The sequence below is a fragment of the Juglans microcarpa x Juglans regia genome, chromosome 7S, assembly GCF_004785595.1.
Source record: "Juglans microcarpa x Juglans regia isolate MS1-56 chromosome 7S, Jm3101_v1.0, whole genome shotgun sequence".
NCBI lineage: Eukaryota > Viridiplantae > Streptophyta > Magnoliopsida > Fagales > Juglandaceae > Juglans > Juglans microcarpa x Juglans regia.
Genome location: NC_054607.1, coordinates 19,480,114 through 19,498,310, shown reverse-complemented (window position 1 = coordinate 19,498,310; position 18,197 = coordinate 19,480,114). Strand labels below are relative to the sequence as shown.

Genomic DNA, 18,197 nt, shown 5'->3' with positions numbered 1-18,197 from the left:
ACAACCTTCGTTGATTGTTCGTATGGATTATCATGCAATACCCATCGGGTATATCTTAAATCCATACCATTCACAAATATATAATTTTCTACTTCATCCAATCCCATAGCACATAGATTTTTGCACCTACGACATGGACACTTAATGTAATCGCGACTATCGGCAGAGCCCCGAGAAAAATCAATAAAGGCTCTAACTCCACGTGCATACACAACATTGTCCTTTCCAAATCTATCGCCAAGACACATCTAACTTTTATCCATTTCTAAAAAAAACCTTGCGATTAGAATAATGGAAATTAATTTCACATGCATCACACGCTTCGATTCTCACTGCTCTTTAGATATTCGGTAGTTGGTCCTATCCCATTCGAGATTATATCATCTATATTGCACAAATTTTGTCACTCTTCTACTTTCCATGTCAGTCAAAATTTCGGCAGCACCTGCCCATAGTTCTCCAAGTATATATGTTCACGGAGAGAGATTCTCACCTTGTGAACAATATACCTGAAGAACAAATGAGGAAGACACCGAAATCTCATATTAAATGTATAAAGTAGGAGTAACAAAAATATGCAATACAGATAATATAATCCCAAAGTGTCCACATTGGACAATTCAAGAATTAGTGAATACCTGAGTGTACACTAATTCCCAAATGGGCTAAGCTTATTCATGCAATGTCACACAAAATCTAACCAATAACATATAAGTATGTTATCATGAATTAAATTTTTGTATGTTTTATTTAATAAATAAATTAAATTAGTATATATAAATTAAATTCAAGTTAAAGCTATTATTTATTTATTAATCATTTGTTTTTTGTTAGTTATTATATAATATAATCTAGCATCTTAGTGCAATATTAATTTATTGTGAATATTCACAACAGAATTACAATAAATTATCTAACAACATATTCACAATCAATTATATAACATATTCACAATATTCAAACATATTCAAATTATCCAAACATATTTACATACTCACATTTTCACAACAAAATGTAGAAATATACCTAGCAATTTCCTACAATATTAATACCCAACAAATGCCAAGTTTCAGAAAGCCCTAACAAATAATCATTCAAACAAAATCACAATACTAGTTAGTACAAATTAAATAATACATAGAAAAATCACAACATTATTCAAAATAAATAAAAAATATAATACTAACCTCACAATATTAAGCTATTTTCTTCTTTACTCTCTCTCACTCTCACTCTTTCTTTCTCACTTTCTCACTCACTCTCTCTCTCTCTCTCTCACACACACACTGTCTCTCTCTAACTCTCTCTCTCACTCTAACTCTCTTTCACTGAATTAGCCATGTATGGACTAGGAAGGCACAGATTAAACGCCCATTGTCTAGGGAAAATTATTTTTTTTCAAAACTTTTGTACTTATTGCAGTGGCTTCAGTTGCTGCAATAGGTATTCCGTACTCAAACGACAACTTATTAAAGGCGTCCTCAAGCTATTACATTGACATTTTAAATGACAAATCACTGCATCAAAATTTCTGTTAGTTTGAACGTCAAAATATATGTTCACAAGTTACGTGAAGTTTTGGTTCCCGCTGAAAGAATCGCCTAATTTTAACACTCACAAATATTCAAATGTACAATAGTTCACGTGCGAACATTACGTTAATATTCCCAAAACAAGCACATATCACCCGGATTAGGTTCGAACGTATAATTCAAAATGTTCGAACATTTTGTTGATGATTTCACAGGTGGGTGACCTATAATTCACGCGGGAAAGATCCCGTCATTTTTCCATTTACTTTCACACATCTAGGCATTACGTTCGCACGTCTATGCGTCTACATTAGAACGTTAAGTATACATGTTCTAACGTAAATATCTCAATTTCTCTTACAAATAATACGGGAAAAGATTTCGCCAAAATTTTCAAAACGTTTGCATGTCAATACAAAATGTTCAAACGTATATTTGTATTGTTTGAACGTAATTCACATATTTATATATTTTATAAATAATAGTGGTTTATATAACCATAGTGGTTTATATATTTATATATTATTCGCTTATAGTATGTTAGTATATAACATTAATTGTTAATAAGAATGTTATTAATTACATAACAACACTGGATTAGTATATATTGTATATATACTATACTAGTGCACTATGTACTAGTATAACTTATATACTAGTACATAATGGTATCAGTATAACATATATTATTAGCTTATAATATGTTAGTACATAACATTATTTGTTAATTACATTTTATTAAACTAATTAACAACATTAGACTAATATATATTTTATATATACTATACTAGTGCACTATGTACTAATATAACTTATATACTAGTACATAATGTTATTTGTATAGCATATATTATTAGCTTATAATATGTTAGTACATAACATTAGTTGTTAATTACACTTTATTAAACTACTTAACAACACTAGATTGATATATATAGTATATATACTATACTAGTGCCCTATGTACTAATATAACTTATATACTAGTACATAGTATTATTAGTATAACATATATTATTATTAGCTTATAATATGTTAGACTACAAAATTAGTTGTTAATTACACTTTATTAAACTAATTAACAACACTAGACTAATATATATAGTATATATACAAGTGCATAGTGCATAAGTATAGTTTATATATAATATATTATTTAGTATGAATTATAAAAAATTTATTCAAGAGACGTTCAAATGTATCAACATAACGTTCGCATGTATCTGGCATTGAGTACAAGCGTTCACATGTACTAACATAACGTTCGCATGTACTAACATAACGTTTGCATGTAACACGAATTAAGTAATTAAATATTTGGACGTTATAATTGAAACATTCGGATGTCCTTCTTTCTCATCAATTGACGTTCGCACATTAACAATTAAACGTTCGAACATTAAGTGTATAAAAGCTCAAGTCCAAACGTGAAACGACACAACTCACATTTCTCTTAAAACTCAATTCGTAGCCTTCGTCTCATATCGCCGTTTGCACCGTCATCACCGTCGCCGTCAAACTCCACCACAAACGTCACAAAAGAGGTAGGCATCTCTTTTTAACCTTTGAGTACATGTTTTTTTTATGTTTAATGGAGGTTTCGGTGGTTCTCGAAACCCATTGGGGGCCAGACTTTCATTTGTATTTTTTGGCCACTATGGATTCCCAATGGCCAAACGGCGACCGTATAAAGCTTTCTTGAAGTTTGTACTTCATTTCTACGGTGACATTTGGCCAATTTCATTGTGTTTGAGGTGTACAGAAATGGCTGAATCGACTCACCCATTTCTGTATCATAATGTTTGATTGTTACGATATAACGTTCGAACGTTATATCTTCCAAATGAGGAAGATGACATACACGTTCGCACGTTAATCATATAACATGCGAATGCTCTAGAGTACGTGCGAACGTATTTAGTATGCATGCGAATTTAAGTTGTATGTGAGAACATATGTTTGTAGCATTTACATGTATGATCGTTCAAATTCTTGAGCGGCACATACGTGCGAACGTTAATATTACGTGCGAACGTTATTTGTAATTCGTGCGAATGTAAAATCTTTGAGTTGTCATATACCAAATATACGTTTGGACTAATAGTTATGTACGTTCACACATATTATAAAATATGTTCAACAGCTTGCTCATGTGCGAACGTGTATTTTAGCCTTCACGTTTGAACGTTTGTCATCTTACGTCCGAATGCTTATACTAGATAAATCTAACGTGCAAATATAATAACCAAAACGTTTTGCCGTATAAGCTTATCTTCCGAACGTTAAATTTTACGTTCGAACATGTACCATAAATAATTTAGATTAGAGTATATAATATTCTTCATAATATTAATATTGCTCAATTTTTTTGTCTTTCTTTCAGGATATGGCTCATCTTTTGACTACTAGGGAAAGGGAGAGGGAAGGAGAAAGAGAGGAAATGTCTCGAATAGGGGCTCGAACAGTGATATTTGAACGAGATGTCATGATCAACCACTTTCACGAACTCATATGGGAGCAGAAAAGCATTCGAGATGTGTTTGTTACGAGATGATGGATGAGTATCTGCACATTGAGGGGTATCTTTCATATGCAGATGTACTCCATCCCTAAGGATGCATCCTCTCACACCATGGCAGTATGAGGTATTCAGACCCTACCACCAGGGGATGAACGCGGTGTCATTTACCCAGAACCAAAGGAAATTCTAAATAGAAGGATGCGAAAAGTAGGGAACCACACAGTGGTGGAGTTACTTACCCGTTGGCACAGCCAGGAGGCAGCAAACACCACTTGGGAGACTTGCGGCTGAAGGAGGGCTTCCCACACCTTGCGGGCAAGGTGTTCTAAAGGGAGGGGTATGTAGCAAGTCTTGGCAGCAACTCTCGCAGGAGGTGGAGATGAGAATCTAAAGGGAAGTGAACGGAGGAGCTGAAGTGTTAGGGTTAAGGCAAAAAGTCACTGGAAGTGAAGTGTTTGTCGAGGGGGCTTTTTCTAAGGAAGTGAAGAGTACTTCCGTGTACTTGGTGGGAAGTAGAAGTCAATGTGAGAAGGGTTCACAGGCTGGACCTAGGCCAAGCTGATGGGCCTCGTAATTGAAGTGTTTAGTTTTGTTACTTAGAATGAAGAACTAGGCCTTAAGATATCTTGGTCATTTCCTTTTCATTTTCTTTGTTTAGTTGTTATTATTTCGTGAGTCATGTCTGTACAAGGCTGAGGCCTTTTTTATGTGTTTGCACATGTTTAGTTTAAATGTTCCCTGTAGTGAACGAAAAGGACCATCTAGAAAGTTTAATGAAAACCTAGTTTCTACTTTTTCCTTCTCTGTCTCTCACCCCCTTCTTGGGGCACTCCCCTCAAAGAGAGCTTTTCCCTGTGTGTAAATCCTTTTTGTCCTAGTGTGTTACAAGTGATATCAAGGGCCATCGATTTCTGGCACTGTTTACAATGGCTGAGGGGACAAGACTCACCAACTACAAGATGGGCTCACAACCCTAAAAAAAGCTTCAAAAAATTAGTAGAATGAAATGAAAAAAAAAACCTTTGATGCTAAGTTTTTACATTTAAATACTAAAATGGCTACCCTCAAATGGCAAAATAAAGTGATTGTACATCAGCTAGCTGTGTTAACTGCAGAGATGCAGAAGAGGCAGCCCCATGCCAGCCTTAGGGACTCATCCTCTAGTGAACAAGTCAGGGAAGATGCTGAAAATCTGAAGCTACATCAGACTTTTCAGGAACCTTTTCAGCAGCAATAATACCACCAACAAAACCATCAAAACCAGCAATTTTAGCAGCAACATGGAGGTGATGTGCAGGCGCGAACATTGAGATTAGACTTTTCCATTTTTAATGGGGAAGACCCTGCAGGTTGGATTCATAAGGTTAATTAGTTTTTTCATTTTCACAATACATTACCACATCAGAAGCTAAGGCTTGCCTCTTTTCACAAGGAGGGTAAAACCCTCATTTGGTTTCAAGAAATGGAAGAAACAGCCCAGTTTAGGGACTGTGACACATTCACTAAGGCCATGTTGATTAGATTTGGACCTAATGCATATGATGACCCAATGTAAGCCCTCATGAGATTAAGGCAAACTAGTACTGTAGAGGACTATCAAGCAAGGTTTGAAACCTTGTCTAATAGATTGAGAGGGTTGTCAGACATGTACAAGTTAAGTTATTTTTTAAGTGGCCTAAAAGATGAGATCCGGTTAACAGTGTGTATGTTGAATCCCACCAACTTAACCACAACATATAGCCTAGCCAAAACTCAAGAAGAAAATATGAACCTAACCAAAAGAAACCTCAGATCCAGCCTACTATATTCACTTGACTCAGGTATTTTGAAAACACCAGCCACCCACCACACAGACCCAACCAAGCCCAACCAACACAAACCAAGTTTTCCCTTCCACAAAATCACCCAAAACCAAATGAAAGAGAGGAGGGAGAAATGATTGTGTTATCATTGTGATACCAAGTGGTTCCCATGCCATAGACACCAAAACCCCAAGCTATATTTACTAGAAGAAGTGCTGCTGGACAGTTAGTACAGTAAACCCGTTTAGGAGGAAATTGGTGAACAAAGTGACCCCACCCAAACAGTTTTCGAAACCACCATTACCTCACCCAATCCTGAAATATCACTCCATGCAATTATCGGATCACACAATCCACACACAATGAGGGTGAAAGGGAGAATTGGAAACCAGAAGGTCACAATCTTGATTGACAGCGGTTCCACTCATAATTTTTTGGACACTGCTTTCATTAAGAAATCTAACTTGCCTATTGATGACATGGGAAGAGTCAAAGTAAGGGTTGCTAATGGGGATCTCATCCCAAGTGAGGGAAAATTCAAAGATGTGAGATTATTTGTTAAAGGAATTGCCTTTCTATCATAAGTACAAATTCTAGTATTGGCAGGATGCGATATGGTGTTGGGTGTCAAGTGGCTAAGGGAGTTTGGCTCTATCTTATGGGATTTTAAAAACCTGTCCATGAAATTTTGCTATAAGGGCAATGAAGTTATGTTGCAAGGCCATACTGCAATAAATATGATCGAAGAAGGGTAATTATACAAAGGTGACAAAATGGAAAACAAGGGTGTCATTTTGCAGCTGTTAGAGGAAGACAGTGCCATAGACCAGCAAGCTGAAGAGTCCATTCCAGCAAATATTCAGGCCCTGTTGGGCCACTTTAATGATGTATTTGCTAATCCAAAGGGATTACCACCCCTACGTACTCATGACCATGCTATAAACCTTATCCCAAACATCAACCCCATCTCTATAAGGCTTTACCATTACCCTTACCACCACAAAGATAAAATTGAGAAAATAGTTCAAGAACTATTGAAGACGGGGGTAATTCAACCTAGCCAAAGCCCTAACTCTTCCCCCATACTACTGGTTCGAAAGGCCGATGGCACTTGGTGATTGTGTGTGGACTATCGGGGGCTAAATAGTGTGACCATCAAGGATAAGTTTCATATCCCGGTGGTAGAGGAATTAATGGATGAGCTGCAAGGGTCGGTTATTTTTTCAAAGTTGGATTTGAGCTCCGGTTACAACAAAATCCGTGTTAGGCCCAATGATGTTCCTGCTTTTAGAACTCATGAAGGGCACTATGAGTTCTTAGTAGTGCCCTTCGGGCTTACTAATGCACCCTCACTTTTCAAGGCCTTATGAATGAGGTATTTCGCCCATTTCAACGAAAATTTATACTTATTTTTACAATATTCTTGTGTATAGCAGATCGGAAATGGAACATGCTATTCACCTAAAGCTCACTCTTGAGACGTTGCAACACTCATTGTTTGCAAAACAATCTAAGTGTCGTTTTGCTAACAAGGAGATAGCCTACCTAGGCCATTTAATTTCAGCTAGTGGTGTGAAGGCAGACCCTAAGAAGCTCAAAGCTATGGTGGAATGGGCCTTACCAAAGTCCCTAAAAGCAGTAAGGGGATTCTTGGGATTAACGGGTTACTACCGGAGATTTATTAGGGGTTATGGAGCAATTGTAGCCTCTCTAACAAGAGTGTTTAAAAAGGATGAGTTTTGTTGGAGTGAAGAGGGTAAGGTGGCATTTCACAAGTTGAAAGAAGCGGTGACCCAACCTTCGGTGTTGGCACTATCTGATTTTACTTTTCCATTTATGGTTGAGTGTGATGCATCCGACATCGCGGTAGGGGCTGTTTTGATGCAACAGGGCAAGACTATAACTTTTTACAGCCAAGCTCTAAAGGGGAGGGCACTTGCTATGTACACATATGAAAAGGAACTTTTCACCCTTGTCTCAGCGGTGTTGAAATGGAGACCCTACTTGCTAGGAAGAACCTTTGTGGTGAGGATTGTCTAGCAAAGCCTTAAAACACTTGCTGGATCAAAAAATTGGAATGCCAATGCAACAAAGGTGGGTTACAAAGCTTCTCGGCTATAATTTTGTTGTGGAATATAAGAGGGGTTCTGAAAATAGAGCTGCTGATGCTCTATCTAGAATAGAGAAAATAGAAGAGGGGACACTTTTGTTGATTACTTTTCCTAGTGTGGACTGGATCGGTGAATTGAAACGAGCTTCTGGTTCGGATGCACATTTGCAAACACTCTTTGAGAACTACAACAAAGGCAATTTGAATCCAAGCTACACCATAAGAGAGGGTCTGCTTCTTTATAAAAGTAGATTATACATTCTCGACAATGAAGATTTCAAGAATAGGTTAATGGAACTTTCACACAACAGCTCGTGGGGGGGCCACTCAAGGTACGACAAATCTGTCCAAAGAATGTGAAGGGATTTTTATTGGCCCGGGATGAAGAAAGACCTCAAAAAATTCATTAGGGCCTATGATATTTGTCAAAGAGTCAAATCTGATAACTCACTACCTAGTGGACTACTTCAGCCCTTACCCATCCCCTCCCAACCATGGACACACATAACGATGGATTTTATAGACCACCTCCCAAACTCTCAAGGCTACAACAACCTCTAGGTTGTAGTAGATTGGTTAATGAAATACAGTTACTTTGTCCCACTGAAGCACCCCTACACTTCCAAAGCAGTGGCTGAATTGTTTCTCATACACGTATTTAAATTACATGGGCTAGCAACATCAATTGTGTTGGACAAGGATAGCACGTTTACAAGCCATTTCTAGCAAGAACTCTTTTCCCTACAAGGAGTTCAGATAGACTTGAGTACGGCTTATCACCCACAAACGGATGGCCAAACCGAGGCTGTCAACAAGATGGTGGATAATTATCTCAGGTGTTTCACTTGTGACAGACCAAAAGATTGGGTGTCATGGATTTCCCTTGCTGAGTGGTGGTACAATTCCACTCAACATCTATCCACAGAATTGACACCCTACGAGGCACTTTATGGCTACCCCCCACCTTGACTTCTAGACTATATACCTGGGACAATCAGGGTTGACTCAGTGACTAGACACTACACAACAGGCACCAAATCACAAAGCTCCTCAAACACAACATTCAACAGGCACAAAATCGAATGAAGAAATTCTCAAATTTGAAAAGAAAAGAACAAAGTTTTGAAGTGGGAGAAGCAGTATACCTAAGGCTACAACCCTATCTCTAGACCATTGTAGCTCAGCGTAGAAACCTCAAACTCGCACCTAGATTTATGGCCCCTTCAAAATTTTACAGTGGATCGGCTCAGTAGCCTACAAGCTCGATCTTCCATGTTCCTCTCAGATCCACCCAACAGTTCATGTGCCTCAGCTTAAAAACAAATTGGGCTCCAAAATTTCTTCTATACAGACCCTACCACCAGTGGATGAATACGGTGTCATTTACCCAGAACCAAAGGAAATTCTAAATAGAAGGATGCGAAAAGTAGGGAACCACATAGTGGTGGAGTTACTTACCTGTTGGCATAGCCAGGAGGCAGCAAACACCACTTGGGAGACTTGCGGCTGAAGGAGGGCTTCCCACACCTTGCGGGCAAGGTGTTCTAAAGGGAGGAGTATGTAACAAGTCTCGGCAGCAACTCTCACAGTTGGTGGAGATGAGAATCTAAAGGGAAGTGAACGACGGAGCTAAAGTGTTAGGGTTGGGGCAACAAAGTCACTAGAACTGAAGTGTTTGTCGAGGGGGACTTTTCTGAGGAAGTGAAGAGTACTTTCGTGTACTTGGTGGGAAGTGGAAGTCAATGTGAGAAGGGTTCACGGGCTGGATCTGGGCCAAGCTGATGGGTCTCGTAATTGAAGTGTTTAGTTCTGTTACTTAGAATGACGAACTGGGCCTTAGGATATCTGGGCCATTTCCTTTTCATTTGCTTTGTTTAGTTGTTATTATTTCGTGGGTCATGTCTGTACAAGGCTGAGGCCTTTTTTTTTGTGTTTACACATCTTTAGTTTAAATGTTCACTGTAGTGAACGAAAAGGACTATCCATAAAGTTTAATGAAAACCTAGTTTCTACTTTTTCCTTTTCTGTCTCTCACCCCCTTCCCAGAGGCGCTCCCCTTGAAGAGAGCTTTTTCCTGTGTGTGTAAATCCTTTTTGTCCTAGTGTGTTACAGTGTGTGTGAGATTCAATGAAGTTATAAAAGGTTGCATGCCCATGTGAAAAACCATTTCGAACCAGAATGTATAGTACTTAAGTTAATCATTCTCAGAAAAAGGAAGGGAAAAAAGCCAATTAAAAGACAGAAAATATAGTTGTAGCTCATCAAACAGGTAACTTTTCTTACTTCAAATGTGGAATATAACTTGCATTAAAAGAGAAGTTGTCTGGATATATATATTTATATAAGAGCTAGCGAGATGATGGCAAGAGTACCATTAGAAAAATTTGGGAAAATTAAGCAAACGTAAATTATAACTTGGACGTGATATATAGATAATAATTATGAATTAAAAAGTATCATAATTATGGTTAATTATGATACCTCAAACCTTGTGGTTTGATTTATGTCTGTAATCGTTTTATTGATTTATTGAAGTTTCTGTTTTTGTTATAAAAAAAAAAAAAAGTATCATAATGGATACCGTTCGAGTGAGTATCATCATCCACTTGTTAATTGTACAAGTTGAGCACTCCAAATTTTATGACCGCATATATATTGTACAATATCATAGAGCCTAGCTAGCTATTTCAAAAGTTGGGTGCATGCATGCAAGTAAATCATGGTCAATTGCCTTCCCTTGAAGGGATCGCCTTGCCTTAATATATACTAAGGGCAAGTCTTTTACGGTATTTGACATTACACCCGCAATTTTAACTCGAACTTATAATGACCTAGCTAGTTCTGACTATAAAATCATTAAATTGTAAAGGGGGAATATTGCTGAAGTTTTAGGTTTGGGTGAGGGCTAGCTACAACTCTAGTGCATGTAAGGACCAAAATGTAATAGATATGAAGATATTGACACTTGATCAAAAGGAAGACAGCTTGCGGGATATTGCATTCACGTACCATCATCTAATTCGATTCCCATCACACGTTTCTAGTGTAGGTACATTACTTGCCCAGATGATCACGTAGTACTACAATTCCAGAGAATAATTACCCCTAATTAAATTCCATGTTCAAACTCATACATTTATATATATATATATATATATATATATTATATGAAATTATCTAAATCCCCCTCCATAATTTTGGAAAATTTGTCATCTTTCTCAATTAATCAGTCGTGGAAAAGTCAATTACGAGATCAGATGATCGGATCGTTTTAATCATGCACCATGCTGCATGACTTTTCCTTTTTCGTAATATTTAAGTAAGGTAATTAAAAGTTGCAGAATATATAATTATTATTCAAACTTTTCAGCACATTCTAATTGTAATTCGTATTAATTTATGGATCAATTTATGGATCGATGGATATGACTATTGTTATATATTGACTTACGACTCCATTTACTGACCAAATTCCTAAAGAACTAAGTATCCTATATTTAATTATCAACTACCATATATCCATCTGTATGCATCGTTGTACATTGAAAAAAGTTAGTGATATGAACCTGTGGAATGGAATCTTTTGAACTCACAATCAATTTGAAAACTCACCCAAGAAATTCAAAAATCAAGTCAATGGATGGATAATCTAGACCCGTTGAGAACTCATTTCAAGAACCTAAATTATATTAAAATCTAGACCCATTGAATAACCTATCTCAAGAACTCATATTATAAGAAGGAACACCACAAAGGTTGTGATTTACCTTTGATAAATTCAAAAGTTCAATCAAGAACAAGAAGAGTAAATTCGACTCACAATGAAAATTCAATATAGTCTAAAGAGGACTTGTGTTAGACGGCTACAAGGTATTTAAATACCTAAATCCCAATTAACCCTAGGCCAAAACAAGGCTCCTTTTACCCAAAATGCCTCTGGATGAGTAGTAACGCGGCTACAGTAACTCTTGAAACCCTAGTTCAACAAAATAAAACATATGTGAGTCAAACATCCTCAAACTCGATTATTCTAGACTAATTCCTATAACTAATAAAATAAATCTTTTAAATGATTTAAACAAATCGAAAACGTTCAATAACAATAGGCCCAAACATAACTCTAAGTCATGTCTTCCACAGCTTGTATCAAGTGGATCAAAATTGGTTCTCCTTCTTCGAAGCCCATCTTGAGTGTTGGGCTCTTGCTAGCTTCATCCCAAGTGGATTGCACCAATCCTGGCACTGCTTCCTTAATCTTCTTGGCTTTTGAACTTGTAATTGACCCATCTGAAACTTGCAAAAGATCTTTCAGACTAGACCCACATTGGTTCCCATCAGTTAGCTAGCTAAAGTAAGGTTAAGGATTATGATTTCCTAAGGTACTAGTACTACTTTTGTCTCTTTGAGTCTTTGAATAACATTAAAGGCTCATTTAGACACTTAGGGCTGGTTTGGTTACACAAAATAAAACTATCTCATCTCATATAATCATATAACTTTTTTCAAACTCTTACACAAAATATAATAAATAATTCAATATTTTCAAAATATCCCAAAACAAAAATAATATTAAAACTTATATTAGAACTATATTTTATTAAACATTTAACAAAACATCGCATATTATCTTATCTGAACTGCGTAACCAAACGAGATCTTAAAATATTTCAAAATATTTATGAATCGTAATGAAATTATTTGAGTTAACCTGTTTTATTGGATTTTGAGCAAGAGTAATAGTACTCATCATCTATTTTACCATCATATCCTTTCACAATCCCATAATGTTGTATTATATAATTGTAGACTATTTATTATATTTTATTTGTGGGTCTTTCATTTAATGCCACATCAAGGGAGGTTGAGATGATAATGACAAAAGTGATGATAAATAGATTTTTCTTTTGAAAAAATAAGAGAGAAAAAGTTGAATAAAAACATTATAATAAAGTTAAAAAACTAATTGAATATAAGTTTTTAGTATTATTTTTGTTTTAAAATTTGAAAAAGTTGTATTCTTTTTTGTGTTTTGTTTGGAAGTTTGGAAAATTTGTATTTGGTTTTATGTTTGGATAATAATTAGATAATTAAGAAGTTGAAGATTTGAAATTAAAAATTATTTTGTGTTTGAGTGATGTTTGGGAAAGAAATATTTAAGAATATCTAAAAATATCTGAGAATACCTTATTACACAAACAAGGCCTAAATGTTTAATAAGTAATGTATAATAACTCAATTAACTAATTAGTCTCTTACGTTCTATATCTAGAGTTTAGAAATTAGCACTAGCTAGCTCGCAGCTAGGAGTATAATGATGCTTATTCTTCTCAACTCTTGGAAAGAGGGAATTAGGAACAAAGACATTAAGGCTCCGTTAGGATGTTGAGCTAAGTTAAGATGAGTTGAGTTTTTTATGAATAGTACTGAACAGAGATGGTGGAGTAAGTTTTGTGGTGCTCACCTAAGATGAATTAGAAATGTTTGGATGTTAAGATGAATTTAGATATATTTTTAGGAAGTTGAAAAAAGTTGTAGGTTCTGCATGTAAAGAGGTGTTGAGTTGGAAAAGGTTATGGATCTCACGTGTAAATGAGTTTTGAGTTGATTTGAGAGTTAAGTGTTTGGATTTTAGACTCAGTTTAAAATTAGACTGAACTTAGTTGATCTCAGTTTAGTCCAAATTCCAAATGAGGCCTAACATTGTAAAACATTCATAATAATGGTGTAGATGTGTATTAGTATATATACCATTAATATTTTTGGCTTATCAAAGTATAAGTACTTGTATTTTGTCTAGTTTTGACGATTGAGTTTGTTTTGATAATGTAGCTCTCTTCTATTGCAAATTTAATTCTCGATTGAACATTGGTTCCGTGTAAGTTAAGGCATTCATCTTTTCTTCTTCTTAATTGCTGGATCTCTTCTCTATGACTTCTAGCTAGGGCAAGATTTTAACTCCATCTTGCTGGTTTTTAACTATTTTTGAATGTGAATTAATTGATGGGCGTTGACAAACGAAAATCTCTTTTGGAACTAAGTACTAGTTGATGCATTGAAACTAAACTTCTGAATTAGTGCTTGTAAATAGTTGTAGGTCAATTATCGGAGAGTAGATTTTTTTACAAATTTCTGATCCAAATGCTTTCTATAATTTGGAGAGAGATAGACACACGTGTTGACCTGTTGCATTTAATATTTAGGTCCATATTACTCACGCACAACATTTAATGCATTGGACTCCATATGGTGTATCTATTTCTCTCCAGATAATTAAAAATGTGTTTAGGTCAGAAAATGTATCTATGATCTCTCTCTAGATTTTTAATTTTGGCCAGGGTCATTCGATCAAGCTCCAACTCTATACTCCATTTTGATCATTAGACAAATCCGAAAAATAGAAATGGGTATTACATATGAGTTGAATTGATATTGATCGGCTAGCAACTTCTAATTAGTTCTAGGGCAATGCTAGATTCATCGATGCACTGTATTAAAATATTGTACCGATTATTATTTTTTTAAATCAATAATTTGTGTGTTTTTTCAGTATCTTTTTAAAAACACGGTTTATAAAAAAAGCAAAAAAATAAAAATAAAAAAAATACACGTTCGATTTCTTTTCTCGGTGGGACTATCATTTTCCTTAGTTCTAGTACACATCATCGATAGCTGAAAAAAATAAATTGATTAGTTCCCTCCATTTCTATAATCTGGCGCCAATGCAATATTGGTCATTAAAACCTGAATTATAAAATTAACTGATCGGATCGAAATGGATATTCTGCTAATTTGCTTACCTTTACTCATATATTTTAACCAAACAAGTATGTGTGTATGTATATGTGTATATATATATATATATATATATATATATATATATATATATATATATATATGTTTGACCTGCCTGCAACGTCCAAACAGTACGTACTTATTACCCATGCCAGCTCCCAATTCCCAAAACTCAGATCCAGCATCGAAAGAAAATTATGATGCCAACAAAAGAACGGATACAAATTACTGGGATGCACTTCATTTCATGCATGAAAGAGAAGATCCAAAAACAATTACGTACAGACAGTAGAAAGTTTTCCGTAACCTAAGATCATGAGCTTAATTGTTTGCCACTTATATGTATCTGGTAATGTCTTTGAAAGACTTGAGTATCAATCATGGCAGCAGCTTCTACTCGATCAACTTGACCTAATTTCCTAATAAATTAATTTAATAAAACATATACAAATCAATTATTTTCTTAACACTACAACAAAATTGTTTTTTAGGAAAGGAATTTTTCGTTCCAAAAAGTTTCCATTTAGTCTCTACATTTGGAATGAAAAAATTTCGTCCTTAGGCCATCCCAATTGGTCTGTCCTAATTATTATTATTATTATTTTTTTTTATAATTGATCATCTTTTTTTTTTTCTTATTTAATTTCTTTACTTCATTAATTAGACAAGGTTATTAGCAGTCTATAAATAGCATCCAATCCATGAGCCTTCTGCAACATCCATCCCTACACCTTAATTGCTTGATTTCGCCAATTAGTAGTACTCATGGCTGCTAAAAGATCTCACCTCTTCTCTTTGATCACTCTCGGCCTCCTCCATGCCCTCATTTCTATCCTTTCTCATCCAACAACTCCACTTCAATCTTCTGACCAAAAAATATCACCCTTTGAATTTCTCAAGCATCTTCAGGGATGCCACAAGGGTGAGAAGCTCAAAGGTATCCATGACCTCAAAATGTATCTTGAAAAGTTTGGTTATTATCACAAAACCGAAAACAACACCCATGCCAATGATGATGATTTTGATGAACTCTTAGAATTTGCCGTAAAAACATACCAGCAAAATTATCATCTAAAGGCCACTGGGACTTTGGATGCTGAAACGGTATCAAAGATGACGATGCCTCGTTGTGGCGTGGCAGATATCATCAATGGTACAAACTCGATGCAATTGGGCAACAAAATGCATCACCACTCGAGCTCATTTCATACTGTCTCTCATTATACTTTCTTTCCAAGTGCCCCAAGGTGGCCACCCTCAAAGTATCATCTCACCTACAGGTTTCACCTAGGAACCCCAACTCAAGCCAGGAGTCCTGTCACACGAGCTTTCCAAACGTGGGCAAGAAACACCCACTTCACTTTCTCGCAGACTCATGTCCTGTCAAACGCAGATATCACTATTGGTTTTTTTAGAAGGAATCATGGAGATGGGTTTCCTTTTGATGGACCTGGTGGAACCATTGCTCATGCATTTGCGCCAACAGATGGAAGATTCCATTATGATGCAGATGAGCGCTATAGTGTGGGTGCTACTCCTGGGGCATTTGACTTGGAAACAGTTGCTTTGCATGAAATTGGGCACCTTCTTGGACTTGGACATAGCTTAGTTCAAGGAGCAATCATGGAACCCTTTATCTCTTTAGGAGTGACTAAAGGCTTGCATCCAGATGATATTGCAGGAATTAGAGCCTTATATAATGTTTGACACTACATGAAAACTGTTTATTTCCGGTCAGTTATTTCTTTCGGAAATAATTATTTTCTGCTAAAATGAGTCTGTTTTCGTTGCAAATAATCATTATCATCACAATAGTTCGTCAAATGCTCATTTTTCTTGTAGCGTGAGAAATGTCTAAGAATTTAATGGGAGTAGATTATTATAGAATAAAGCATTTGTTGCTTATAAAATAAACTGACAATGATCGAAGTAGGCCATACAGTTTTGGCAAGAAGATTAGGTATATAATTTAATAAATTAGCTGTTAAGATTTATGTCTTAATGCATTTAGTTTGAATTTTCACTTTATTAATAAAGTCAAATATAGATAATCATGAATATCTTGTTTGGGCAATTATAATTCCTAAGATGAATTGATGTGCTCAGTTATAATTTATGCTAATTAGGTGCATTTTATTTTCTTACTTTTATGGTTGTTTAGATCAAAATTAAGGAGTTGGTATGGTTGAGGACAATTGTCAAATTTTCATGGATCTTGCCTCAGTACGCCTTGTTATAGATTTTCGGATGCTAGAAGTTAAGAGTACCAAATGCACATTTTCCATAAAAATAAAAAGAGCACCACCTTTGAGCTGGTCTTGGACGTCTTTGAGCCTGTAATGATGATATCCCTTTTGATATCCCAAAAGATGCTTGTGAACTGAAAAGGGTGATGCTTTTTTTAGTCGTGTGAGGATGGAGATCATGAAGCCGAGGATCACGAGATCAGTGAAGGCTGGGAAAAGGGAAAGATGCTAGAAATATTATGAAATGCCAAGAATTTAAGAAGATGGAAGGAAAAACTATTAATGAAAAACCCAAAATAATAACAAATCTAAAAGGAAAAAAAAAAAATTGGCTACACTAGCATAAGATTTCTAACAGTGCACTAATGGAATAGGGTCAAAGGAACAAATTTGATCAATCGTTCCAAGATTTTTATGTACATATAGGTGGACTGCATGGGCACATGATAGCAAAATAGTCGAAAGAAACTAATTAAAAGTTTTTATGCCTAGTAATAATACACTCCCTCAAGACACAAGGAAAGGCTTGACGTAGCAACAACGCTTGGTGCCAAGCAACAAATACTCTGTGTAACTCGAGAAACAAAGCTCACTCTCGTTTGCTCGCCCCAAGCACGAGATCTAACTTTCACTTCTACTAACAAGTTTGAACTTTGGATGTTCTCCCTATGAAGTTCCTCAAGTTTCTACGAGGCTCTTAAAAGAATAAACGGATGGACATGCGGGTGCTTAGACTGAATGAAAGTACAAATGGGCATGCGGGCACAATTGTTCGCCCTGAGAAACAAGGAGACTTTGGGTGAGCAATCACACTCATCCCGAAAAATTTGGAAGGACAATTGCTAGAAAATTAGTCGTCCTCAAGTGAGGAGCTAGGACCCCCAACACTGCTCACTCCGAGCAATAAGGAAGGACCACGTCGAATATCAATACTCGCCCTTGAGACACAGGGAAAGACTTGACTGAGCAACAAGAAAAGACCTGATAGAGCAACAATGCTCACCTTGAGAGACAAGAGACTTTGGGGAGCCTACTCGCCTAACAAAACATATGGAGAAAAGGAAGAATCTAGCAAACACATTGCCCACCACCAAAAGCAATTGACAAAAGCCTGCCGAGAAACAATGCTCTTCCTAAGCAATCACTTGGCCCGGGTGACAATACTCACCCAGGCAATAATGCTCGCTTGAGCAA

The 18,197-nt window shown here is 36.0% G+C and overlaps 1 protein-coding gene across 1 annotated transcript; it reads left to right on the top strand.

Annotated features, from left to right (window-relative positions):
• The first annotated feature begins 15,475 nt into the window (after nt 1-15,475).
• On the top strand, nt 15,476-16,672 carry LOC121240346 (metalloendoproteinase 3-MMP-like). The gene has a single exon (XM_041137767.1). It carries the CDS (start codon nt 15,523-15,525, stop codon nt 16,462-16,464), a length of 942 nt encoding a protein of 313 aa, XP_040993701.1. The 5' UTR covers nt 15,476-15,522; the 3' UTR covers nt 16,465-16,672.
• Nucleotides 16,673-18,197: the final 1,525 nt, after the last annotated feature.